General features: G+C 34.9%; 1 protein-coding gene across 1 annotated transcript in view; it reads left to right on the top strand.

Moving 5' to 3' along the window:
* The window catches only part of INTS7 (integrator complex subunit 7), a 91,859-nt gene that overhangs the window by 8,233 nt on the left and 56,355 nt on the right, over window positions 1-27,271 (top strand). Inside the window, exons 2-7 of the mRNA XM_014834876.3 lie at window positions 2,908-3,037; window positions 3,842-3,988; window positions 10,149-10,286; window positions 16,714-16,760; window positions 20,125-20,324; window positions 20,802-20,924. Of these exons, the coding sequence (XP_014690362.1) occupies window positions 2,908-3,037; window positions 3,842-3,988; window positions 10,149-10,286; window positions 16,714-16,760; window positions 20,125-20,324; window positions 20,802-20,924 (785 nt within the window). The remainder of the gene's footprint in view (window positions 1-2,907; window positions 3,038-3,841; window positions 3,989-10,148; window positions 10,287-16,713; window positions 16,761-20,124; window positions 20,325-20,801; window positions 20,925-27,271) is intronic.

Raw genomic sequence — 27,271 nt, 5'->3', positions numbered from 1 at the left:
GCTGTTATCAGAAATGATATCAAACTCAAACTGGCCTTCATCACACACCTGCAATGCTACAGTGTTTCTTTGGTCAAGACTCTCCCACCTTCAGTGACATTTCAGATCTTTAAATTTTTCAAAAAAGCCAGAAATCCTCGGTTTTATGTGAAATCTCATTTCATTTTTAAAATTTGACAATGGATTCAAAAGCTTTAAAAACATTATATTTATAAGATCGAATTATTCTGTGGACCAGATTCAGCAGCCTGCTGGTTTTCTAACTCCAGTATAGTCACGCTAGACAAGTAAGATACAAGTGTTAGAGGGTGTCTTGAGGATCTAAGTGCCTGCCTTCTCAAAGCAGCTAAACAGATGCCTGGGCCCCTGGCCCAGAGATTGGTAGGTTTGGAGTGGAACCATAGCATAGGTATTTTTGAAAAGTTTCACAGATGCTTCTGATGATCAACCAGAGCTGAAGATCACTAGCCTAGCAAAATGTTCTGCACATTTTAAGTGCTAAAATAAGTTTAGAATAATGAGTTTCACTGCTTCAAATGAATTTTAAATGAATAAGCAGTTTACAGACAACCAATTTTAGTTCTCCCTAGTCTGCCTACATGTTGCAACTGAATTAAGCACTGTTTGACTCCAGGTGCTGAAACGGAAGAGATCTCTGTTTCTTTGGTAAGAGAATAGAAAGTAAAATTTAGAAACAGCAATCACATCCCTTCAGCTTAATCTCTGGTCTTACAGTGGCATTCTTATGATCATTGGTCTTGTGATAGGGCATTCTTCCTCAAGTTGGTTGTAGCTAGCAACAGAAATAAAGTGGATAACCCATCAGAACAAGATCTGACTGTCCTGGGCGCCCATTTTCAGGTGCTTGGCTTATCCTGAAGTTGAAATTGGCCTAGAGCAAGCAAGATGGGTACTATACTGCCTCAGCCTGGGCTTATTGCTAAATTGTTATTAGCCAAAGCGGAGTGCGCAAATTTAACCACTGGGCCACCCAAGATATTCATTCTTAGTGAATTCTTTTTAAGGATTGAACGTTAACTCTTTTTGTTTGTTGGTGGGTTTTTTATTTTTAAAATTAGATTTATTGAGGTATAATTTGTATATAGTAAAATTCACCAAATGTATCCAGTCATATGAAACCACTACCACGGTCAAGACATAGAACATTTCCTTCAGCCCCAAAACTTTCCTTGTGCCCCTTTGTAGTCAATCCCCTCTCTCCAGCCCCTGGCAACCACTGATCTGTTTTCTGTCCCCATAGTTTTGCCTTTTTCTGAGTATCATAGAATAGGGTCATACGGTATACAGTCCTTGGGGGTCTGTCTTCTTTCACTAAGCATGATTTTGAGATCCACCCATGTTGTTGCATGAATCAGTAATTGGTTCCTTTTTATTGCTGTATAGCACTCCATTGTATGGATATACCACAATTTGTTTATTCATTCACAAATAGTTGATGGTCATTTGGGTTGTTTCCAGTTTGGGGCTATTATGGATAAAGCTACTCTGAGCCTTTGCATGCAGATCTTTGTATAGACATCACCAGGATATATATTTAGAAGTAGGGTTGCTGAGTGTATAGGAAGTGTATGTTTACCTTTATAGGAAAAGGCCAAACTGTTTTTCAAAGAACTGTATAGTTTTGCATTCCCACCAGCAATGCATGAGAGTTATAGTTGCTCCGTATTCTCATTAGCACTTGGTATTGTCAGTCTTTTTAAGTTTTTTTTGCCATTCTGGTGGATGTGTAGTGGTATCTTATTGTGGTTTTTAATTTACATTTGCCTAATGACTAGCAGTGTTGAGAATCTGTTCATGTGCTTATTTTGCTATCCATATTTCCTCTTTAATGAAATTTCTCTTCAAATCTTGCCTATTTAAAAAATTAGGTTGTCTTATTGCGGTATAAGAACTATGGATGAAGTCCTTTATCAGATACATGTTCTGTAAATATTTTCTTCTAGTATGTGGCTTGTCTTCTCATTGTCTTAACAGTATCTTTTGAAGAGCACTGAAGTTTTTAATTTTGATGGAGTTCAACTTATCACTTTTTCATTTTATAGTTTGTGCTTTTTATGTTTTATCTAAGAATTGTTTTCTTAACTCAAGCTCATAAAGATTTCCTTTATGTTTTCTTTTATACAGTTTATAATTTTAGCTCTTACATTTAGGTCAATGGTTCATTTTGAGTTAGTTTTTGTATATGGTGCAAATTAAGGATTCTCTTTTTTTTTTTGCTTATGGATATCCAGTTGTTCCAGAATCATTTGTTAAAAAGAGTGTCCTTTCACACTGCATTATCTTGGCTCCTTTGTTAGATCATTGATTTGAGACCTTTCTTCTTTGCTGATATAAGCATTTAATGTTATAAATGTTCCTTGAAGCACTGCATTAGCTACATCCCACAGACTATACTTTCATTTTCATTCTGTTCAAGATATTTTTCTAAATCATTTCTGATTTCTTCTTTCACCCATGGGTTATTTATAAATGTGTTGTTTAATTTCCAAATATTTTGGAATGGTCTAGATATTTTTCTTACTGATTTCTATTTTAATTCCATTATCGTCAGAGAACACATAGTATGATTTCAGTCCTTTTAAGTTTGTTGAGATTTATTTTATGACCCTGAATATTCTTAATCAACTCAACCTTTTTAAAAAAATAGTTTCTTTTTCATTATTCTCTATCTAAAACTGGCAGTTTACCAAATGACTGTTTCATATGCCATTTTTATATTTAGGAAGATAATGAGTTATAACTGTACTTTACCTAATTGTTAAGAATGATCATTATTTTACTGTGTAAATAATTTTACTGTGTAATACTTTGTTGGTGTTTGCTCTTTTTGCCTTATTACAGCCACAAATTTGTAAGGTATTCTTCCCTTTTTTATGCTTTCCATAGGTTTAAGATCTGGCAAACTTGGTGAACAGTGTGAGGCAGTTGTTCGCTTTCCCAGGCTCTTTCAAAAGTATCCATTCCCTATTCTCATCAATTCTGCATTCCTGAAGTTAGCTGATGTTTTCAGAGTTGGGTAAGTCTTTATAAAGCCTCAGCATCCTAAAGCACTTTGTCCATAGTTCTTTGTTTTATATTGTGGTCTTTATTCTTTTTGCCTTTTAGGACTTCCACATGGCTAGATACCATTTTAGCGGATGCACATGGCAGTTTGCAACGCTTTTTGATGTGACATTTAATGGCATTTTAAGCAAAAATGAAGAGTATAAGTCAGAGAGTACTTATTTTTGAGGGGAATAGGATAAATCACATTAACACCACCTTAATATATTATTGTATGTTTTGGAAATATCTGTGACTTTGCACAGAGAAATTTCTGATTTAATAGCTTATTTTATAATATAAGATTACATTGACTGTGAAGTGCCTGAAACATGTAAGCACTGAATAAATACCTATTTCTTTTTTTCTCCTCCCCAGTCCCTCTCCCACTTCTTTCCACCATTCTTCATGCATTCATGTGCTTATCCATGCGCCAAATCAGACTTGAAGAAGAGATGTTGTAGACTCAACTTGAGAGAGGAGGAGGGCCACCTGACTTCTTGGCCTTGGTTAGAATATGATTGAGGAGGTTTAGTTCAGTTCCAGGGCTTCTCTTTATGTCACTGCCATTTTGGTGCAGGCCTGCAGGCATTGCTGACTGCTTAGGCTTAGGACTCACCTCGGGTATAGACCTTAATGCTTACTAATGAGACAAATAACAAGATTGAAAAATATTGGCCTATTGCTAAAATTTAATATCATTAATGTTGCTTTGATTCCTGATCAAATGTTGCTTTCCTAAAGTGCTCTAATTTATTTTCTCTCTGGTTTTTCATAGAAACAATTTTCTGAGACTCTGTGTTCTCAAAGTTACTCAACAAAGTGAGAAGCATTTGGAGAAGATTCTAAATGTGGATGAATTTGTGAAGAGAATTTTCTCTGTGATTCATAGTAATGATCCTGTAGCAAGAGCCATCACACTCCGGTATATTCTTTTGCTTTAATGAATAACCACAAGGTTCTTTGAGTTGTGATTGTGTACCCAAAAAGGCAGTATATTTACTTTTTAAATTAGGAGTTTACTTTCGTTTTTTTCAACTAAGACTCAATGCAAAAATATGGTTACCATCCCAATCTGTAAATGCTTTGCAGTTACTACCTATGATACTGTTTGGGTTGTAAATTGTTGCCTAACTTGTGTTTGAAACATTCCTCTTTGTAGGTAGGTGTTCTGATCCAATAACTGGGATCTGAATATAGCTTAGTGTCAGCTCATTTTGGGGTATTACTCATCTGACCTTGTTCTTAGTGTTTCGTGTCACTTTTCTCTGTTCGTCCTTAGTTATGTGCTCATTTTTGTATGCAATAACTATGTTTGATCTCCTTGGAGAATGCCAGATATAACCATTGTAGTTTGTTCAACCTTTCCTTTTCTTTCTTGGCATTAGAAAAAAATTTTTTTAATTTTGTTAGAATTTCATTTTGTAAGCCTATGTCCAGCTTGAGCCATATTCTCTTTTTAGGTTTGCCGTCTATGGAATCAGATGTATAATTTTTGGATTTTTGAAATTCACTTTCCTAAATTATAGGGCTCATTTCCGACTTGCCCTGCCCAGACAGTCCTCTTTTTAACCATGAAGTCCAGGATGTCCCTTCTTCCCTAAGTTTCCATTTTTTTGACGTCAGGAACCAGTTCTTCCCTCTTGTTCAGAATTAAGTGCTGTGTCATTCCTTTGTCTTTTGAGTGATTGAATTGTGTGCAGTTTTGTATTTTAGTCAGTTAATTGATTTTATCTTTTAAAAACTGTATGTAACAGAACAGAATTTAAATTTAAGATGTTCTTACCTTTTGGTTCAGCACATTCACTTACAGGAATTTTTTCTATAAATCATTTTTAAAAGTTGGTGAATATATGTGTATAGATGATCATAGTATCATTTTTGTAAAAAGTGAAAAATTGGGGAAAAATCAGGTACCGATTTAAGAATAGTTAATTTATGGACCTACTGTATAACTTTTAAAAAATGAAGTAAGTCTGTCTATTAACATAGAAAGAGATAACGTTAAAAAAAACAAGTAGTCAAGTGATATCCATTTTGTTAGCTCATTTTTGTAGTGACACTAATATATGTGTTTATATAGGCTCAGAAAAAATGTGGAGGAATATATACTGTTAACAGTGATTGTTTTTGCCAGGGCTCATAGGGCTATGGATTACAAGAGACTTTTCCATGTGGTTTTGTAATGTTTGACTTGTTTTACACAAGTATAGGTTAGTTTTTTGATCAGAAGACAACAATAAGAAAGATAAATAATAGAATTTAAGTGATGGAATGAATTTCATAAATAATGTAGAGCTAGTTTGAATATTCCATTCATTTTGCATGCTTGCCCTTTTCCAAGTCATGGCAACTGAGCTTTTCCTCAGTTCTTCCTTTGAGGCACTGTTGCTATCAGTAAAACCAGAGATTTCTTTTTTTTTTTTTTGAACATTGGCACCTGAGCTAACAACTGTTGCCAATCTTTTGTTTTTTTCTTTCTGCTTTTTCTCTGCAAATCCCCCCAGTACATAGTTGTATATTTTAGTAGTGGGTCCTTCTAGTTGTGGCACGCGGGACCCCGCCTCAGCATGGCCTGATGAACAGTGCCATGTCCGCACCAGGATCCAAACCAGCAAAACTGGGCCCCTGCAGCAGAGTGCGCAAACTTAACCACTCGGCCACAGGGCCGGCTGCAAATCAGAGATTTCTAGAAAGCTTCCAGAAAGAGAAGATTCATTGATTGATAAAGATCACTTTAAAGGAAAAAAAAAATCAGATTGAAATTGTATTTTTCAATAATAGCACTTGATGCAAAAAGTATTAAAGGAAAAGAAATTTGAGCTGAAAATTTTATAGAGTCCGATTGCCATTTAAAACATAGTACAATAAAAAGATTCTCAGATACAGGAGGCTTTAGATAGTTTGCCAAATAGGGATCTGTTTTGAAAACATTCTTGGTGTAGGTACTCAATTAGGAAGAGAAAAAATAAAGCTGGAAGATATGGGAATAAGAGGTGATCAAATAGTTTTATGAAGTTTACAAATTTGTAAAGTAAATATCAAAGGCCAAAACAAAAGGTATATTTGTAACAACTCAAAACTAATATTCTAGACAGTATCAACACAATATGAGAGTATGGAGCCCCTTTAACTAGAATATAACGTTTTTGAATAGCCTTGGAAATTTTTTTCATGATTTCATAATTTTTGCATAAGTAAGAAAATGACTTAAAGTAAAAAGTATTTTTTAATTTAGTGTATTATCTAAATGTATTATTTAGATACATGTAAATGTATCTAAATGTAGTATACATTATAAAGTATTTAAAATACAATCTTTTAAAAAGTGTAAATTAAACTTTAATTTTGCCAGTAAACAAGTGATAAACACTGTATCATTTACTACTTTAAATTAATTATGTAAGAAACAGCATGATTTGTCTTAAAAAATTTTTAAATGACATGTTTGGTTTGGGGCTGAATATATTAAAATATAGGTTAAAATTTTTTTCCCAACATTTCAAAACATTATTCCAACATTGTGACAAAATTTTAACAGTAGAGCAAAGATGAAAGAGTTTTACAGTGAACACTTGAATGTCCCCCATTAGATTCTACTATTGATCTTTTATTAAATTTGGTTTATCACATATCTTCCATCCCTCTATCCATTCATCAGTCTATCTTATTTTTTTTAATACATTTCATCGTAAATTGAAGATAGTACACTTCCCCCTAAATACTTTAGCATGTATATCATTAAGTAGAGTTCAGTTGTTTACAGGGTTGTCTACAGGGTTTTTTAATTTCAAATTTACTTACAATGAAATGCACAAATCTTGTATGTACATTTGCTGAGTATTGACAAATGCCTCCAGTAACCCCCAGCTCCTATCAAGATATAGAAATTACCATCACTCCAGAAAGTTCCCTTATGCCCCTTCCTAGTGGGTTCCCTCATCCATGTCTTGAGAGACCACCATTTTTCCTAATTTTTCCCATCATAGATAAGTTTTTGTCTATTTTCCAGCTCCATAGAAGTGGAATCACACAGTGGGTATCCTTTTGTGTAAGGCTTCTTTCACTCAGTGTTTTTGAGATTAATCCCTGTTGTATGTCAGTAATTCGGTCTTTTTTATTGATGAGTAGTTTTCCGTTGTGTAACTATAACAGTTTATTTATCTGTTCTTTTATTGATGAACACCTAGACTGTTTCTAATTTGGAGCTATTATAAGTAAAACTGCTATGAACATTTTTGTACAAGACTTCTTGTGAACATGCTTTCCTTCTTGGCAAATATATACTTCAGAAAGAAATTGCTGAATCATAGGGTAGGTGTATATTTAGTTTTATAAGAAACTGACAGACCTTTTTCCAAAGTGGTTTTAACCATTTTATATTCCCATCAACAATGTACGAGAGTTCTGGTTGCATCACACCTTTGGCAACCTTTAGTGTTGTCAGTCTTTTAAATTTTAGCCATTCTAATGGGTGTGTGTGGTTTTGATTTTCATTTCTCTGAGGGTAATGATGTTGAGCACTTTTTCCTGTGCCTTTTGACCATTCTTACATCTTCTTTTGGGAAGTATCTGTTCTAATCTTTTGCCCATTTTCTTTTATTAGATTGTTTAGATTTTATTACATTATTTGTCCTTTTATTATAGAGTTGTAAGAGTTCTTTCTGTATTCTGGATAACTGATCCTTTGTCAGATAGATGTTTTACAAATCATATTTAAAAATAGAAAAAAACTTCTTTCAGGGGCTGAAAGCCATGAACAGAATTACTGCCATTTTTATGCTCTTCATTAACTTATATTTCAATATCATTGTTTCTTATGTTTTCTGTCTGTAAGTATAAATTAAATAATATATGCCTCAGAATAAAAACAGTTTCAAACTGTGTAACTGTCAAAACCACCCCAGATGCTGACAGTGTAAAACCAAGTCGCTGCTTATTAATGTTGTAGCCACTGACCTCTGTACAGCTGCTTTCAGTTTGTACTATGAGGTCTTCAAAATGTTCTGCTTTAAAAGGGGAAAAATCAGTAATTACTTTTGTAATTTAAAAAGTTATGTTAGCTTTTTGAAACCCTGTTTGGGAAGGAGTGGCCTAGTCAATTAAAGAGAGGTTCAGCTCGTGTGCAGAGGTAGAATTGTTCCCAGTCCCAAATCACATTCTAATGAGCTGACATGTAATAAATCACTTTCCTTGATGTTAAACGAGAAAACTAATACCTGCCTTAACAGATTCACTTATTTCCTCTATGGTAAAATGCAAAAATGTGCCCAAAAATGGTTTTAAAATCACCATAGAAATGTAAAGAACCCAACTATTAAAATGCATCTTTGAAAAAGTATTGAGCATACAAGTGATTGTATTTTCATTCCTTCCATGGTGAAATATTTGACTACAATACTGTTTTTTATAAAGAAAAAGATATGGTACAGAAAGGATCTTAATGTTTTATAGGAATGTGCTTTTTCATTGAGAAGTATTATACTAGTACTAAGAAAAAGGAGTCTGTTAAGGAGGAAAACAAAGTCTACAAAGAAAAGATGGGGCTGATAAATGATAGATCAACATTAAGTATGTCTTTCATCAACATTTTAAGTATTCACTGAATTAAGTACTCATTGAATAGAAAGTTTGGTGTAGTATGTTTTAAAGAAGGTAGATTAAAATGGGAACTCTGACCTCAAGGAACTTGCTTTCTAGAAGAATGTATTAAACACGTGAAGAAAAGCAACAGGTGATGCCTTTCAAATACTAAGCAGTTTTAGAGTCAGAATAACTTAAAGAGGAGAGAGAATAGGGAAGAGAAAATATTCTAATGATATTTTACTGTTTACCCATTACTTTAGACTTATAAATTAAAACAACAAATGATGTAATCTACACAGAATTTGGAATACATTATGATGTACTTCTGAAAACTATGTAATGTTATAAGCCAGTCTTACTGCAATAAAAAAATAAATTAAATAGAACAACAAATGGAAGAAGAAACCAGAAGATATCCATGATATTTGAAATGTAGTGCTACATATTATTTATAATATTACCAGAAATGTTTTGACAAAGTAGTGACCAATGGGATTATGCTTTTTTGCCCTTTTGTATTGCATAATAACAAACTATTAATCAAGATATATCGGTATTAGCCTGGTCTTTTTCTTGTATAAATAAAAAAAAAGCCATTTGTTTTTTTTTGAAAAATAACTCATCTAAGTAATTTCAAAACTTTCTTTTCAAACTGAGTATAAATGACGTTATTTAGCCCATTTTAGTATCTTATTTATAAGAGCGCTAATACTTAGGTCCAGTTGATTATCTCCATAAGATAATTAGGTGAAGACATATCAAGTTGGAAGGTTACTTTGAGGAAGGTTGTCATCGATGGAACTCTCTTGTTTATTGCAGTGTTTTGCAGCCTTCTAAAATGCATACCTTTCTGCTGAAAAGATTTTTCAAGCCTTACTTTCTGCAGTTTCTATTACAAACAACAGATCTTTTTCCTTTTCCAAATTTATAATTTTATTATAAAGTAGACTAAACTCTACCTTCCTCACTCTTGCAGATTCTGATACGAGCTCCAGGGGACGTCCTCTACCCCTGTTCTCTTGATGTTGAGGAGAGATTTGAAAATCATGGTACCAATATTTAGTGATGTGGGAAAAAAGACTGAAAAGTCTTGCTTTTTTTGCTTTGTGAATCTGCTTGATAGCAAAATGTACTCTTAATGCTTTACTAAAATGGATTTCTTTATACAACATTGGAAAATTGATATTTTCGTGCTTTAATCATTTAAAAGTTTCATTTCTGGTCTCTGTTTGGTACCTGGGATGCGCTTCAAGGTGATTTTTTAAAGTTTTGCTCGTGTTGGATAAAGCCTTCGTAGTTTTTCTGACATATTAAAATATGGAAAAGTGTTTAGAATTTGAGTCACTGCTTGATTTCTCAAGTTGATGCTGTATTGGCCTGAGAATTACGGAATTACCTACAAACTTTAGTTTTGGTAATCTAGCTTTGCTTTTGCTTCTTCCTTTCTTGATCTTGAGCTTATTATATTTCCATTTTCTTGGGTTTCTCTATTTCTGTAGGATGTTGGGAAGTCTGGCATCAATAATTCCCGAGAGGAAGAATGCTCATCATAGTATTCGTCAGAGCCTGGATTCACATGATAATGTAGAAGTTGAAGCTGCTGTTTTTGCTGCTGCAAACTTTTCTGCACAGTCAAAGTAAGCATAGACCTTTGAATAAATTGGCTTCCGAAGAAGAGATTTTGAAGGAATAATTCATCAATATATATATAAACACTAAGTAATACAGAAAAATGTAAATGGCAAGATGTGTTTTCTAAGAGAGTTTATATCATATTGGGGAAACAAAACTAAGTAGGTAAAACAGTAAAGTTAAGTACAAATGTTGGCATCAACTGTAAATGAAATAGGAGTTTCCCAAAGGACGGAATCAGTGTAGATTAGAATGGTTGAGGAAGCCTTCGCTGAGGGCAGAAGCTGTGTACACTGAAGAGCCTTCCCGAAACATATACAGCCCTAATACTAAATTGCTGCTTGCTTGTTGTCTTCTCAAGTTTAGCTTTTTGGCATTAGAGCCTTGCACAGTTTGACAAAGACAGTAACTTGAGTTCAAACCAATTTTAACCTATTTGGAGTGTCATATCCTACACTATTATCTTACAGAACAGTAATTTTTCTTATGGATGAAATGTTGATATGGTTTTATTACTGTGTTTGACTTGCTTGCTTACTGTCTCTAAAAATGTATAGTATCCCCTTTATTGACTGATATCAAAAGTAGTGTTACTTTCTGGAGGACCTTTCGGTAATACGTATTTTGTAAATATGTGCATCCCTTTGACCTAGAAAATCCACTTCCCAGAATTTATCCTAAGGAATTAGCAATGTGTACTGATATTTATTTGTAAAAATGCTAGTTGTAATGTTATAATAAAAAAATTAGTAGCAACCTAAATTCCAATCAATGTGCTTAGATAAATATGATCATACAATGAAATACTATATCAGTTTTTATCAGATATATTTTAGAAATATGTTTGGAAATAGGTTACATAATATCTTATATGAATTACAGATTTAAAAAAAAAAGTATTTTGGGGCCAGCCCAGTGGCACAGCAGTTAAGTTTGCACGTTCTACTTCGGTGGCCCGGGGTTCACCAGTTTGGATCCTGGGTGTGGACCTATGCACCACTTGTCAAGCCATGCTGTGGCAGGCGTCCCACATATAAAGTAGAGGAAGATGGGTACAGATGTTAGCTGAGGGCCAGTCTTCCTCAGCAAAAAGAAGGATTGGCGACAGATGCTAGCTCAGGGCTAATCTTCCTCAAAAAAATAAATAAATAAAATAAAAAACCAAATATTTGTATTTATGGAATAGAAAAAAGACTAGAAGGATACATTTCAAAATATTGTGTCTGGGTGGTAAGATATCATCTTATTTTTGTTTTCTTTTTTATAAATTTCCGTATATCCTGCCAGGAGCCTGTTTTGGTATTATAATCAGATGAATAATAAATGTTATTTTTTTAATAAAAAGTAGCATTTCCATTAAGAACCTCTGCTAAATTTGGATAAAACTTGAAATAGTTAATCATCACCTGTCTTTCTTCGTATTTTAATTAAATGCATATTCATCTCTTCAGCTGCTCTTAACAGACTTTCAGAATTCCAGGATTACTCGTTGGAAAAGGAGAGTAGAGAATAAAAAGCATATAATCTTTAACTTACTGCTCAAAATTAGTAGATGTGGCAGTAATTAAGATAAATATCTGAATAAATACAATTGCTATTTGTGCTTTTAAAAATTGGCATTTTTTTCTTATTGAGAATCATTGGTATTGAAAGAACTTTTTAAAAATTACTTTTATTGGATAGGAGCTAAACCTAGTGAATGTTTATCATCTGATTACCAATGTCCAGGTATCAGTACTTTATAATCTGTCAGATTAAATATGTACTTCCAGTAGCTACAAAAATAGTTTTCTAGATTTAGATGATAAATTTATATTTTGGTGATTAGATTCTATTTATGAGAATCATTTTTGGTTGAGTTTTTCTCGTTATCAGAATCTAATTTTATCAGTTATGGAATTTCTCATCTGTCTTGTAAAAGATTAAGACAAAGTAACATAGAAATCTCATGATTCTTCATTTATAAAATTCATGACCAATAAACATTTGAATTAACAGTTTATGTTGAAGCGGTTTTTAACATACCAGGCTTCAATATGATAATTTGAGATATTTAAAAATACCAAGTTAATGTAATAGGAAAGCCTGAAGGAGCTATCTAAATGTATCAGTGTGAAATTAACGAAATATATCTTTTTTGAAATTAGCATTTACCTCTTTCTGCAGCAATGATGAGCTGGCTTGGGATCAGATATCTCAACCAATACTGATGGATTTTTGTCTTACTATCTCTATTTATCAATTTTAGATCTTAAGCAAATTAGAGATAACTGGCCAAATAAGAGCTTGAGAATTTATTTAATCCCTTTTCCCCATCTACTACCATAACCACATCTAACTTGTTCTAAAAAAGGTTAAAATTTATATTTTTAAAGAGCTAGTCTCTGGGTCACAAAGCAGGAGTTGCAAACTCAGGTGCCTTCAGGGACCAGGGAAGCATTGTCAGTGAGAGAGGTGTCCTCTAGTGGTGACTGTGGTGAACTGGCCGTCTAAAAAGAGTGTCTGCCCCTTAGCACCAGCCAATTGTGACCGTGCAAAAATGAATGCCCAGTGTTGTCAGATTTGATTTTTGTTTTTGGTGGGGGGAGTAGCTAGAAAATCAGGTTATTCTGTTTGGTCTCACCATATGATACTATATATTCTTAACATACATTCTTAATGTTGACATTCAGAATTTTTAAAAATATTATTAGATTTAAAAAAAAAGAGAAAACTTCAGACTTCTGATTTTCAGTTTATTGGCCCTAAAGGCCTGTAACATTTTAAAATTTTGACTTGTTATAAAAGTTGTTATATAGTTAATGAAGAAATACTTATTGAATATCCATCATGTCCGGACACTGTTCTAAGCACCAGGAATAGAGGTGGAAAAGATTAAGGCCCTGTTGTTACGTAAACAAAACAGTTTCAGATGCTTGTTAATGTTACGAAAAAATGAAACAATTTTGTGATTAAAAAAATAACGCAGTTTTGTCCTTGTGTTAATGACCTAAGTGAACTGCTTTAGATAGGGTGATCAGGGAAGGCCTCCCTGAAGTGGTGACATTTAAGCTGAAACAATGATGAAGAAGAGGCAGCAGTCTAGAGGAAGATTATTCCAAGCAGAAAGAATAACAAGTACAAGAGTGCCCTGAAAAGTGAACAAGTCATCTATATGTACCTCGTATACCTCTTGCCTTATACTTGAAAGACGTTTGAAACTTACTTTTTCCTCTTGAAGGTGAAGCTGATATCTTAGAGTAGTAGTTTTCAAACTATTTGGTATCAGAATCCCTTTATACTCTTCAAGCATTATTGAGGACCTCAAAGAGCCTTTTTTGTTTATGTGGATTATAGCTATTGACATTTAGTATATTAGAAATTAAGATGGCTTAATTTTAAAAATATTTATTAATTCATTTTTAAAATAACAAATTCCTAATACATTAACATAAAAATATCTTTATGAAAGTAATTATTTTCCAAAACAACTTGGTGAGAAGAGAGGCATTGTTTTACATTTTTGCAAATCTCTTAAATGTCTGGCTAGAGTCTCACATCTGTTTCTGCATTCAGCATTTCTGTTGCAATATGTTATTTGGTTAATGAAGAAAAACCAACCTCTCATAGCTATATAATTGGAAAAGGGAGGAGTATTTTTAAAGGCTTATTAGGTAATTATGAATATTTTTCTTTGATGCTATGCCGTAACTAGGCAAATGGTTTCTAAATAGTTAATTGCAGTGTGGACTCTAAAACCATATCAATGAACTTGTACTATGTTGCATTGAAATCCATTGGAATCTCTTATCCGTGTGTGGTTTTATAACTTAGGCATTAGTCTTTTGGAAAATACTGGTTCACTGTTACGCAGGTCTTCCAAGTGTTGACCCATTTCATTGTATAATATCAAAGAATCACATTTGTTACTATCACCACTGATCTCATCAAGAAAGTCTTTAAACGTTAAGCTGTCAAGCTCATGGTGACAGGTAAAGTTTTTTGAAATTCTAATTTTTGCTTAGAAGCTCAGATTGGCAGAAAATTTTCCCAGTTATTTTTCTTAAAGTTACAAGCTTACTTTATTCATCTTTGGAGAAAATGTCTGCCAGATAGCCGCATCTGAATAACCATGGAGTTTCATGAAAAAATCACTAGGTCGTCTGATAATTCAGATGATTGCATGGTGCTTTCCCTGGAGACAACCACTCTGTACTTAATGTGTGCTTTCCATTTTGTCAGAAAATGTTAAAAAGACAATTACTCAAGGGTTGAAATTTAATATCATTAGTAATTTTCGCTGTTTTATCAGGGACATTTGTAAGTACAACTGGCTTGCTTTCTTTTTTAATGTGAGTGTGCAGTGGTGAAGAATACAGTGACTGCTGGTACAGTTCTTGCTAAGGTGCCAGCAGTGTTACTCACCGTTTGGCACCAGAGATGAAGATATCAACACCGTTGTTCCAGGACAAACCAAGAGATTAAAAAATGTTACTCACTTTGAAAATTTCAGTGCAAATAGTTTTTGTTGCCTAGACGTCACGTAAAAGATGATGTTCTCTGGTTAGGTGGTGCTGATACCAGACAATTACAGGCAAAAGAGCACATGCAGCCTTGTCTGTAGATTTGTCCATTTGTAAGGCAGAAATAAAATTCTGCAGGTGACCTATAACTCAGTCTTCATCTTGGCAGCTAAATCTTTTATTTGATGAGTTACTCTAATGTTGAAAAGCGGCAGTGCCTTGATTTCTTTTACTGACTTTTCATTCAACAGGTATTCATCATTGTCAGCTGCACAGGTCTCAACTGTTATGGACTCTCCTCCGGCCAGTGCATTACGATAGCTTATCCTCTTATTATTTCTAGTTTTAAAAGCTGTAGTAAACAGTTTTTTGCTTTTAAAGAGCACATCACATCTACCTTCAAAATAGTCTCTTTTTTTTAATTCTAATTTATTAGTCTCAAAATGAAACTGCAGCTAAACTGGTAGTATAATACTTTTTGAAATGTTTTGTTTTATAAGGCACAATAAGCTAAATTATTAACATCTGTAAAGTGGAGGGATAGCTTTAGCCATATTTTTTTGTTTTTCTTATTTACAATTTTGCCATTTTTTTAGAATAGACTCCTCCCTTCCTTGAGTTAGAAAACTCTGTGCTATGTCAATTTCATCTTTTTCAGCATCTTTAGACCTACACAGTACAGCTGTGGGTTGAGAAAATGAATCTTCTAATCTCTTTTTCAAACCAATGATTCGTTCTTAAGTATAAGAAAAATACTTTGCAAATAAACTTTATTTTATTTTGGAATAAAGTATTGTTAAATACTAAAATAGAAACAATTTTAGATAAAATTTTAGAAAAATCTTTCAAAATTTTATTGCAAAGCACAACAGAGTATGCTTCCTGATGTGTTTCTGCATAAGCACAAGGAAAACTGCCAGATTTCAAAACGTTGATGTATTGAATGGTAATGAGGTTACAAAGGTTATAATAGATACAGTCAAAGATAGTAAGAGCACAGGAGAAGAAATGAGAACAAACTGAGTTAATCTCAGAAAACATTTATACAGTAAACCTACTGTCTTAGAAAATTCTAGAAAACACAAGAATACACAATCACACGTTCCATTAGCTGTCAAGAGATCATTTATCATGTAGCCTGTGGAAAACTCCACTTGTGAGAGAATGAAATTGAAAATGGCAAATGATATCTTAATGGCAGGAAATGTTTTATGTAGACATCCATTGAACTGCAGAGGGGAAGTATTTCATGTCTTATGTATCATTTATTGTGGCTAAATGAGCCAAGTTTGATCATATTATCTGTATTATCTTTCCTTACATATTGTATAATATTTTTCACAAATATTCATGTTATTATTAACTTTTGCAACATTCAGTGGTATTTCTGTTGCAACAGAAGCAAGTGCAGCACATTGGAAAATACTTTACACATATATAATATAAAAAAACATGGCTGACTTTAAGTAGTTTGGCTTTTAGTAAGATTTTACTCTTATTTCCTGCTGCATTTCTGCTACTTCATACTTGCTCTGTTTTTCTAAAATTCAGAATATTCACAATATGTTTTCTTGATTATTTAACCAACTGTTAATTAAAAATATATCCTAAACCAATGTAGATTGAGATGGTGACCTTGAATCTTTCAGACAATGTCACTCAGTGATGCCAGTGGCAACAGCACTCGTAAACCAGAGCACCTTTCCTTGAATACCACATGAGAACAGTGTTGGTGTAAGCCCATCGCTGGTGGGAATTTGGGCAATTGCATTTCTTACCCCACCCTTGGCACCTAGCTGCTGGAATATTAGTTACAATTTGGAGTATTGTGTTTCTCCTGTGCTGATTGTGTTCTGTTTCAAGTCCTTAGAAAACTTAAGCAAATTTAATTTTTCTGTTTTAAAGTTTTTGCTGTTCTCTCTTTCCAAAGGGATTTTGCTGTAGGAATCTGTAACAAAATCAGTGAAATGATTCAAGGTATGTATGCTTCATTTAGTATTATGAAGTTACCTAATGGGATTTATATTAATAATAGCTGCTAACATTTATTAAGTACTTATTATGTGCTGGTTGCCATTCATTCATTTATTCATTCATTATTAAGCATCTTGCAAATGCCGGAAGTGTTCTAGGTGCTTAGGATACAGTAGAGAACAAAACAAAGTCCTTGCCCTCGTGTAACCTGCATTCTGGTGGCTGAAGAAGGGGAGTGGCAACAGACGAATAAAAATATGACCTATCAGGTGCTGTGGAGGAAAAGCGAGGTAAGAGCATAGTCAGTCCCTGGATTAGATGGCAGGGTGGAAGGGGAGACTCTTCTTTTTATGTATGTTGATCAAGCAAGGCTTCTAATGAAGTGATATTTGAGTTAGAAAGGCAGATGTTTAGGGGAAGAACATTCTGGTCTGTAGCTCTCTCTCCAGTATTCTGTTGTCCCTCCGTTGTCTTCTACTTGCAAATAAAATCATAGCCAAATTTCTTACTGTAGCCTTCAAGGCCCTGGTTTTCCAAATCTCGTCTTCCATACTATGCTTTACATTATTAACCCCATTTACCCTCATAATATTCATAAAAGGGAGTTCTGGGGCTACTGCATTGCACAACTCTGGAGACCACTACTTTCTTTGTATTTTTCCAAATGGCATGTCTTTGAACTGTGCAACTTGGCAGGCCTGGAGAGGTAATCCTGTTATGTCTGTTTTACAGAAAAGGAAGTGGAGCCACAATAAAATCACTCAGTTGAAGACCAAGATATAGGGGTTGAGCTTTGTCCTGTTCCCTTTTATTCCTTTGTCTTTTTTCCCCACCACTAGGAAAGGGCTCTCCTGCAGAAAGCTCTCATTAGAAGGAAGCATCACTCATTCATTGAGCAGGTTTTTACTGAATGCCTGCTGTATCAGATAAGATCTCAGTGGAAAACAGATGTCACACTTGAATTAAGATAATCCAAGGAGGATTTAATGAAGAAAACATTTACAAAAGTGTGGGCAGGGTAAACTCTAAGAGATAATGTAGTCCTGCACCCTTTTAGTAGGCAGGGGAAGAGTGGTACTAGAAACCTGGAGTCATGTCAGGAGGGCCACTTTGGAAAACTGACCTTCAGTGTGATGTGACCTGATGTGACCCTGCAGAGAGGAAACCAGGGAATAAATACTTTGATCTCATTCTTCTTCCCATCTCCTGCTGGGGCTCTCCACCAGCTAAATCTGAACAGAGGGCACATAGTAGGAGTTGATGTCAGCTATACAGGTGATCCTCCTAAATAGGTAATATTAGCTATACAGGTGAACGTATCCTACAGGTGATGCATTGAGGTTAATCTTCATAGAATAGGAGAACCTCCTAGGGTGCTGGAGCATTCTGTATATCGAGGTGATGGTTATATGGGTATATTCATATATAGAAATCCATTAATATACACAGTTAAGGTCCATTATTGTTACTTAAGTTTTAGCTATAAGAAAATTAAAGCAAAAGAACAGGAATTAGGAAGTTGAAAGAGATGGAGAGAAAAGCACAGGAATGGGAGTGGGGGCAAGGTGGAGGAAGATTGGAGCCCAAGAAACAGAAGAGGCAGGGGAGTTTTAGGAATAAAATATCCTTACATTTAATTTTAAGCTTGTGTTTCTCCAAAGTTAGAATCTCTGAATCTCCCTAAACCTTCAATAAAAATGTCTGTAAACACAAAGAATCCTTCTGACTACTGGGTTGATTGAGAATAGACTTGCAGAGAAGGGGGTTGGGGGGTATGTGAGACAGGAGTCTGCCGTGAGGGAAGGCCTAAGTAGGGAGAAAATTTAGGAGACTTTTGTAATTATCCAGTCAAGAGATGGTCATGGAAATGGACCAGTGTGGTAGCAATGGAATTGGAAAGACATAGTCACATTTGGGTTATATTTTGAAGATAAAACTAACAAGATTTGCTAATAAGTTTGAATTTAGAATGTGAGGAAATAAGGGAATCAAGAAAGACTCCAAGGTCTGAGGAGTTGTAATGATGGAGTTCTCATAGACTAAAATGGGAAAAGTTTTGGAGAAACAATTTCGTGGTGATGATGAGAAGTTCTCTTTGGGCTCTATTAAGTATGAAATGCTTCTGAGACCTCCCAGTGGAGATAACCAGGAGGTAATGGGATATATAAATCTGAAGTTCAGAGGGCACGGGGGAGGAGTGGGAAGCAGTCTTTTAGCATATAGCTGATAATGGAAGCCATGGGATTACATCAGCTCACTCAGGGAAAGTACATTGGGTGAGAAGAGCGTTTATTACTAACCCCAAGGAATACCAGAAATTGAAGTATGGATAAAAGAGGAGACTACAAAGAATGAGAAGGAGCAGTCAGAGAAAGGACAAAAACCAAGAAGAGTATGAAAAGACAGAAGCCACTGAGAGAGAGAGTTTCAAAGACAGAATGGTCTGCAGTGTCCAAATGTATTTGGTACCTTAAGCGTCAAAATGATAATAACGTAAGCATCATATGACACTGCAGAGAGAAAACCAGGGAGTAGATGCTCTGACCTCATTTTTCTCCCTCTTCATCTCCTGAGGCTCTGTGCTTTGACCAAACCCAAATAGAGGCCAACTAGCAAGGGAGTTTGTTGATGTAAGCCACCGCTGGAAGTTGAAATGCTGTCATATATTCACACTAACAGTTATTTCACAATGGGAAAACCAGTGATCTGCAGAGTATAAATTAGCTTTTGGCATATATGCTGTACATTATGATTGACAGTTTTTTGTACTCTATCACCACAAAGCCATGCTGTGGAAGAAAAGAGTTTTTTGGTCTATTTAGTTCTGATGTTGACAGGAAAAGATGCATTGGAGTTAATCCTCACGGGGATTCCTGCTGTGTATGCAGTAAAGAAAGGCATTGCTATACCAAAGTTCAGAGAGCTTCGGAAGCACTCCACACACAGTCTGTTCACGTCCTGATCTTGACTTAATGTTGAAGGGAATAATTAAAATTGCAAATAGAATCAAGTTGTAGCCATTGAATGTATGAGCATCTGTGTATATGTATTTCTTTTTGGTATGCTATGAGAAGACATAGGCAGCAAATATGACTTTACTTTCTCTTGTGCCTTTTTAAGGCATTTTCTGCTATCAGCATGTAATTTTATAATTACTGAAAAATTAATGTTATGATAAATACTTCTGGAAAAAAACTATTGAACTTATTGATTAGCTTTACTGTAGTTATCTTTAATATTATGAACATACTATTAGCATACTATTTGTTTTTAAATGGTCATTTTGCTAATTGAATCATACCTTTTAAATCTGGAATACTATAAAGGGTGATGATGAGAGGTCTCTAAGAATTACTTTTGTATCTAGGTTTAGCCACACCAGTAGACTTGAAGCTGAAGTTGATCCCCATCCTACAGCACATGCACCATGATGCGATCCTGGCGTCCAGTGCTCGTCAGCTTTTGCAACAGCTAGTCACGTCCTATCCTTCCACCAAAATGGTGATTGTTTCTTTGCACACTTTTACTCTACTTGCAGCTTCATCTTTGGTTGATACACCTAAGCAGGTAATTTCAATTTTCTTTAAACTGCCTTTTCTTCAGTAAACTTGCGTATTATGTGCTAAAAAATAAGTAAGGCATGAATTTTGATAATACTAAAGTCTCTTTCTCTGATAAAGATCAGTTTAATTTCCCTTTGCTTGTTTTTTCCTTCTCTATATTCATAGTACTAATTCTTAGGAGCCTTTGAGAGAAATGAGGTGGGGTTAGGGGTACATAGCAGAGCATGGAGTTAGCAGTAAAGGCAAGAAGGGATTGAATGTTAAAGGCCAGGCCCTGTGCTGGAACCTTACAAGTTAGGTGATAGTATGTTTTTATACATGAGGAGAAAGAGATCCAAACATGGGCACATAGCTGATAAATGACAGGGCTGCAATTTGAAACGAGCCCTGTCTCAAATCTGAAAGTTTCGCTAAACCACACTGCATCACTAATGATAATTTCAGTGACAGTGTTGTTCATGGAGTGACATTTCCTTTATAGATTCAGCTTCTATTGCAGTATTTGAAGAATGACCCCAGAAAAGCAGTAAAGAGACTTGCTATTCAAGATCTGAAATTACTTGCCAATAAAACACCACATACTTGGAATAGGGAAAACATTCAGGTATGTAGAACTTTGAACATTAATATTTTATATAGAAAAATAATACAACATTGTAGTAGAGTAAATTGTTTTGCTTTATATTTTTATATCATCTTTGTCATCTAAGTGTTTGAAAATGAAAAATTTCTAAGAGCATTGTTGATATTTGTGGCAGAAATTATTATATAAGTGGCAAAGTACATAAAACTTCTATGGTTTAAATTTTTGTCTTAGTGAATTAGACTTGTCTCTCAATATCTTGTTAGTTTTCCCATAGCAGCACTAAGGCTAATTGAGAAACCCAGTTAAATTGTTTATTTTATTCCTGTTTCCTTTACTCAATTTAGGGAGAACGATTTTGATGCTATGATTTATTAGGAAGAAGGTGCTGGATGGGTAACTTGACAAAGTATCTTTCTCCTTTTCACAGAGAGGGAAAGCCATTTTTAAGTTTTCTTTTGTAAATGCAAGAGCAGATCTCATCTATTTCTCGACTTTTAATGTGACATCTTTATAGCATTTCTGAGGTTAAATTAATGTTTTACATTTATTTTTTGCTCAAAATGAAACCCTATTTGTTTACCCATTACTGATAACAGATGTACCATTTTCTAAAAAATGCTATTTAAGGTGAAATGGAAAATTAGAATTCAACCTTTATTTTCATGGTGTTTATTCTCTCTTGGTATCATCATAGCTACAATGTCACAAAAACCTTTCAATTTCAGATTAGTGCAAGTAAGCTGCTGTGTTTGTTTTTTGTTTGCAGTTTCTAAAGTTTCAATATATTATGATTGATAGTCACAAATATCCCAAGAGATAAGGGTGGTTATTAGTATTTGCATTTAGTAGATGAGCAAATTAGCGGTCAGAGAGACTTAATATGCTTAAGAGAGCTTTTTAAGAGGACTTAATTAAGAACTTAATTAGGAGATCTCTGTCCTCTAGTGCTTTTTCTTCTAAACAATACTGTCTTTCCAAGAAGAGAATGTGCTCAGTCACTTTAGGGAACCTAACCCAGTAAGAGCACTGTATTGTTTCTTCTCATTTGTTTCTTATTGTGAGAGAGATCACACATACAGAAAAGTATGTAAAATGTATATTTAACAGTTTGAATAATAATTGTAGATGAAAATCCATGTAGCCACCATCTGACTAGAAATGGAACACTGCCAGATCACAGAGCCCTGCCCCCTTCCCTCACGTAGTCCTCCCTGATCAGAACCTTAAAACCTACCCAAAGGAAACCACTATTGACTTCTGTGATAATTATTTCTTTATTCTTTATAGTTTTACCATCTATATATGCCTCCCTAAAAAATATTTAGTTTTACTTGTTTTCACTTCTTTTGCTCAATATTATACTTGTGAGGCTCATCCATATGGTTGCATATTTTCCCCTTTAATTGTTATGTAGTATTCCATTATGTGGATAGACCACAGTTTATTTGCTATTGATGGGTTATTTCCATCATGGGGCTCTTGCAAACAATGCTGCTTTGAACATTCTTCTATTTGTCTCCTGGTGCACATGTGCAAAGAGTTTCTTTAGAGTGTATACCTCAGAGTGAAATTGCTGACTTATAGAATATGTATATCTTCAGCTTTACCAGATAATGTCAAACTGTTTTCCAAAGTGATTGAACCAGTTTACATTCCAAACGGCAGTGTAGGAGAATGCCCATTGATCCACATCCTTGTCAACATGTGGAACTATCAGACTTGTACATTTTTACCAGTTTAGAAGTTGTAATTTTAATTTGTAATTTCTTGATTACCCAAGAAGTTGAACATCTTTTTAATATGTTTATTAGCCATTTGGATTTCCTCTTTTGTGACATGGCTATTCAAGTCTCTTGCTTATTTTTCTGTTGATTTGTAGTCATTCTTTATATGTTCTGGATACCCGTACTTTATTGCTCCTTGGTAATTCACTATACAGTTCGGAAGCAGCTGGTCAAGTTGCACTTAAAAAAAAAAATTGATAGTTTGATCAGGATTGCCTTTAATAGAAAGATCAATTTGTAAGAAATTGTCTTTACAATGTTAAGTCTCCTAATGCATGAACATGTTATATCATTACGTTCTCTTTAATGGATCTTTTGCCTGTCTATTTTGTCTAATATTAATATAGCTAGTTCAGCTTTCTCCTAGATGTATTTACATGGTAGGTTGTTTGCCATCTTTTTACTTCCAGTCTTTGTATTTCAGATATGTCTTATGTTAATTCTGCTACAAAGACCTTAGAACACGCTTTAACTCCATTTACATCCCTCCAAACTGTTATGTATTGTTGTCATGTGTCTTAATTCTGTCTTTTCCTCTCAGTTTTATTATTGTTTTATGAACTCAGTGATCATTTGGACCTTCCACTGTCTTTGCTCTTCTTGCATCTCAAGCTTTCTCTCTGGAATACTTTTTCTTGTGCTTTTGGAAAGTCCTTTAGTGATTGTCTGTGTGGTGAAGTTCCCAATATTTTTGTTTGCCTGAAAGTGTCTTCATTTTACCCTCAATCTTGAAAGATGCTTTGTCTGGGGAATAGAATACCAAGGCATTGAGGATATGATTCTATTGTCTACTCCTTTCCATTATTACTGCTGAGAAGTAGAAGTACTCTTTGAAGGAATTTTTTTTTTCTGCTTATATGTTTTTCTCTTTAATTAGGTGTTCTGCATTTCACTATGTAATGTCTGGTTGTGGATTTCTTCTATTTAAATTATCTAGGTTATTGATTTTCTTGAATCATAAGATTGGTGTCTTTCAACAGTTCTGGAAAATCGTCAGCCATAATTCCTTCAGATATTGCCAGTCTCTCTCTCCTTTCCTTCTGGATCTCTCGTTAAATATATGTTAGCCCTTTTATTAATCCCTTATGTTACTTATCTTTTTATTTTCCATCTCTTTATCTCTTTGTGCTGTGTTCTGGATAATTTCTCCTGATATATGTTTTAGTTCAATAATTATCTCTCCAGCTAACTGACATTTTTTCAGATCTGTTTCTGCTGTCTATTTCTATTGATTCTCTAATGTAGTACCCTTTTCCCTTGTATACTTGGCTGTTTTTCACCTTGAGCTACTCATTTTCCTTGGAAAGGTATGTGTGGGAATTCTTTAAGGCCCAGAATGGTCCACACAGAAATCAAAATATAGTGATGTACACTTGAAATTTATATAATGTTATAAACCAGTGTTGCCTAAGTAAAATAAAATTAAAAAGCCCCGAATGAAAGTGCATTCCTCTAGAGAAGATTTGCATTTGCTTTTGTTAGGTAGAGAGGTCAGATAGTGATAAATGCTATGATCAGGAAAGAGGATTAATGAGTGTGGGAGATGGAGGTCGCAATTTTAAATAGGGTGGTCAGGGGAGCCCTCACTGAGAAGTTGACATTTGAGCAAGGACCTAAAGGAGGGAACACCAACCTCATGGGCCTCTGAAGGAGGAGCGTTACCAGCAGAGACCAGCAAGAAAGAGCCTGAGGTGAGAGCATTCATGAGTGTGAGGTCAATGTGACTCTAAATAAGGGGAGATGAGTAGGAGATACTGTTAGACAGATGGTTGGATGGAGGAGCAGATCATTTAGACCCTTGAGTCCTTTGTAAGGACTTTTGATTTTTACTCTGCATGACATGGATTGCCATTGGAAGATTTCAAGCAGAGGACATTATCTTTTTTTTTTCAATTGAAATATATTTCACATATAACATTGTGTAAACTTAAGGTGTACAACATGTTAATTTGATACATTGATATATTGATATATTGTAATATGATTGCCATTGTAGCAATAATTAGCACCGCTATCAAGTTATGTAATTATCATTTCTTTTTGCTGGTTAGTATAATCAAGTTCCAGTCTCTTAGCAAGTTTGATAATTATAATACCATGTTGTTGTCTGTGTTCACTATACTGTGCGTTAGATCGCTGGAACTTATTTACTACTTGTTGCAAGTTTGTACCCTTAGGCAACATCTGTGCTATCTCCGATCCCTACCCCCAAGTCAGACAGAGAAAGACAAATATTGTATGGTATCACTTATACGTGGAATCTGAAAAGGCCATACTCAAAAACAGAAAGTAAAATGGTGGTTACCAGGAGATAGGGGTTAGGGGGCAGAGGACATAACCTAAGTCTAAAGGTCTCTCTCTGGTTTAGCTATGTTGAGACTGGATTGAAGAGGCTCAAGGAAAGGAGAAGGGAGAATATTTAGGAGGTGATTATCAATAATCCAGTTAGGAAATACTATGGTTACCTGAAACAGGGGGTTGTGGGGGTAGCAGTGAGAAGTGGTAATATTCTGGGTATATTTTAAAGGCAAAACTGATGGGTTACTGTCAGGCTATATAAAGAGTATAAAAGAAAGAAAGGATGACGCTAAGGTTTTTGGCTTCAACAGACTGACTTGGAATGAGTAAGACCCTGGGAGGCTTATTTCTTGAAGAGAAGATCAGGAGTTCAGTTCTGAGTATATAAAGTTTATGGTGTCATACATCCAAATGGCGATGTCAAGGGCATATGAGTCTGGAGTTTAGTGAATACATCTAGCTGAAGTTAGAAATATGAGAGTCATCAGTTTATGGGTGGTGTTTAAAGCCATGAGACTGGGGGGCCGGCCCGGTGGCGCAGTGGTTAAGTTCGCACGTTCCGCTTCTCGGCGGCCCGGGGTTCGCTGGTTCGGATCCCGGGTGCGGACATGGCACTGCTTGGCAGCCATGCTGTGGTAGGCGTCCCACGTATAAACTAGAGGAAGATGGGCACGGATGTTAGCTCCGAGCCGGGCTTCCTCAGCAAAAAGAGGAGGACTGGCAGTAGTTAGCTGAGGGCTAATCTTCCTCCAAAAAAACAAAACAAAACAAAACAAAACAAAACAAAAAAAAGCCATGAGACTGGATGAGTCATCTAGAGGGAGAATATGGATTAGAGATTTAGGGAGTGATGAAATGAGAAAGAACCAGCAAAGGAGCCTGATAAGAAGCAGCCAGTGAGAGAGGAGATAAGTCAGGATAGTATTGTTTTATAGGAAGAAGGCTGTGATCAACTGTGTGAGATGCAGCACTGTATTCTCCAAGATGAATACTGATAATTCACCTTTGCATTTAGCAGTATGAAGTCATCAGTGACCTTAATGAGAGTGATTTTATTGGAGTATTGTGGGTAAAAGAGTGATTGGAGAAAACAGGAGAGATATAGGAGACAGTGAATACAGACAATGTTTTTAAAGGAGTTCTGCTCTAAAGGGAGCGGAGAACTGAGATGGTACTGCTAGAGTATATTGTTTGTTTGCTGTTTGTTTTTTTCTATCGTGGGAGGAGTACAGCACATTTTATATTGATGGAAATGACCCGATAGAGCAAAATTCGTGAATAAGTGAGACTAGAAGGGATCCAGTGTACAAGTGGATGCGCTCTATCTAGTTCACATAGGGACAGGAAGGAAGACAGAGTAGTACAATCAAGCATTGCTTCACAAGGGGAATACATTCTGCGAAATGCGTCTTCAGGCGATTTTGTTGTTGTGTGAACATTGTAGAGTATACTTGCACAAACCTAGATGGTATAGCCTACTACACTCTAGACTATATGGTACTAATCTTATGGGACCACTATCGTATGTGTTGTCCATTCTTGGCCAAAATATCATTATGCAGCGGAAGACTGTATATGGGCAGTAATGTAGGTGGGTGGTAGACATAGTATAAGAACTTGTAGAAAGTCTCTTGTGATTGTTTTTATTTTTTTAGTTAATTAAGAAACATCATAAGGTGTGAGTGAGAATGGAGGATGCAAAATGAAAGGTTTGAAGAAACAGAAATGCAAATAAACTGGGGAAATAAAGGATTGCCAGATAGTTAAGATATTTTGAGTGACACAATATGTGGTGTCTGGCATATACATAAAAATGCTTTTTTAAGAGTAGTTCTAAAAACCTATATTAAAGGTAAGATTATTCCAGTTTTCCTTCTTGTATACTTTAACAGACTGTGTTGTTGGGATTATGCTGTCTTAATAAAATGAATTGTGAGCTTTCTCTTTCTTTACTCTGGAGTAGTTAAGAGCTATGACAGAAATTTTCAATCTCCTGAAGGTATAGCTTAAAAAGTGCCATAAGTCCATCTGAACCTGGAACTTTTTCCAGAGACAGTGTTTTGAGAATGTTTCCAATTACATTGTTATTGCCCTATGAAAGTTTTCTACCTCTTCTTGTGTCAGTTTTGATAATTTTTCCATTTAATTCATTTTTCAGATTCATTAGTATCAATATGAAGAACACTTTATAATTTTTAGTGTCTCTGTATTTGTAATTTCATTTTATTCTTATTATTGCGTTTGTGTTTATATCCCCCTTTTCTGGACTAGACTTGCCAGAAA

Source organism: Equus asinus, chromosome 25, assembly GCF_041296235.1.
Source record: "Equus asinus isolate D_3611 breed Donkey chromosome 25, EquAss-T2T_v2, whole genome shotgun sequence".
NCBI lineage: Eukaryota > Metazoa > Chordata > Mammalia > Perissodactyla > Equidae > Equus > Equus asinus.
The sequence above is the reverse complement of the archived record's forward strand: the minus strand, read 5'-3'. Positions and strand labels throughout refer to the sequence as shown.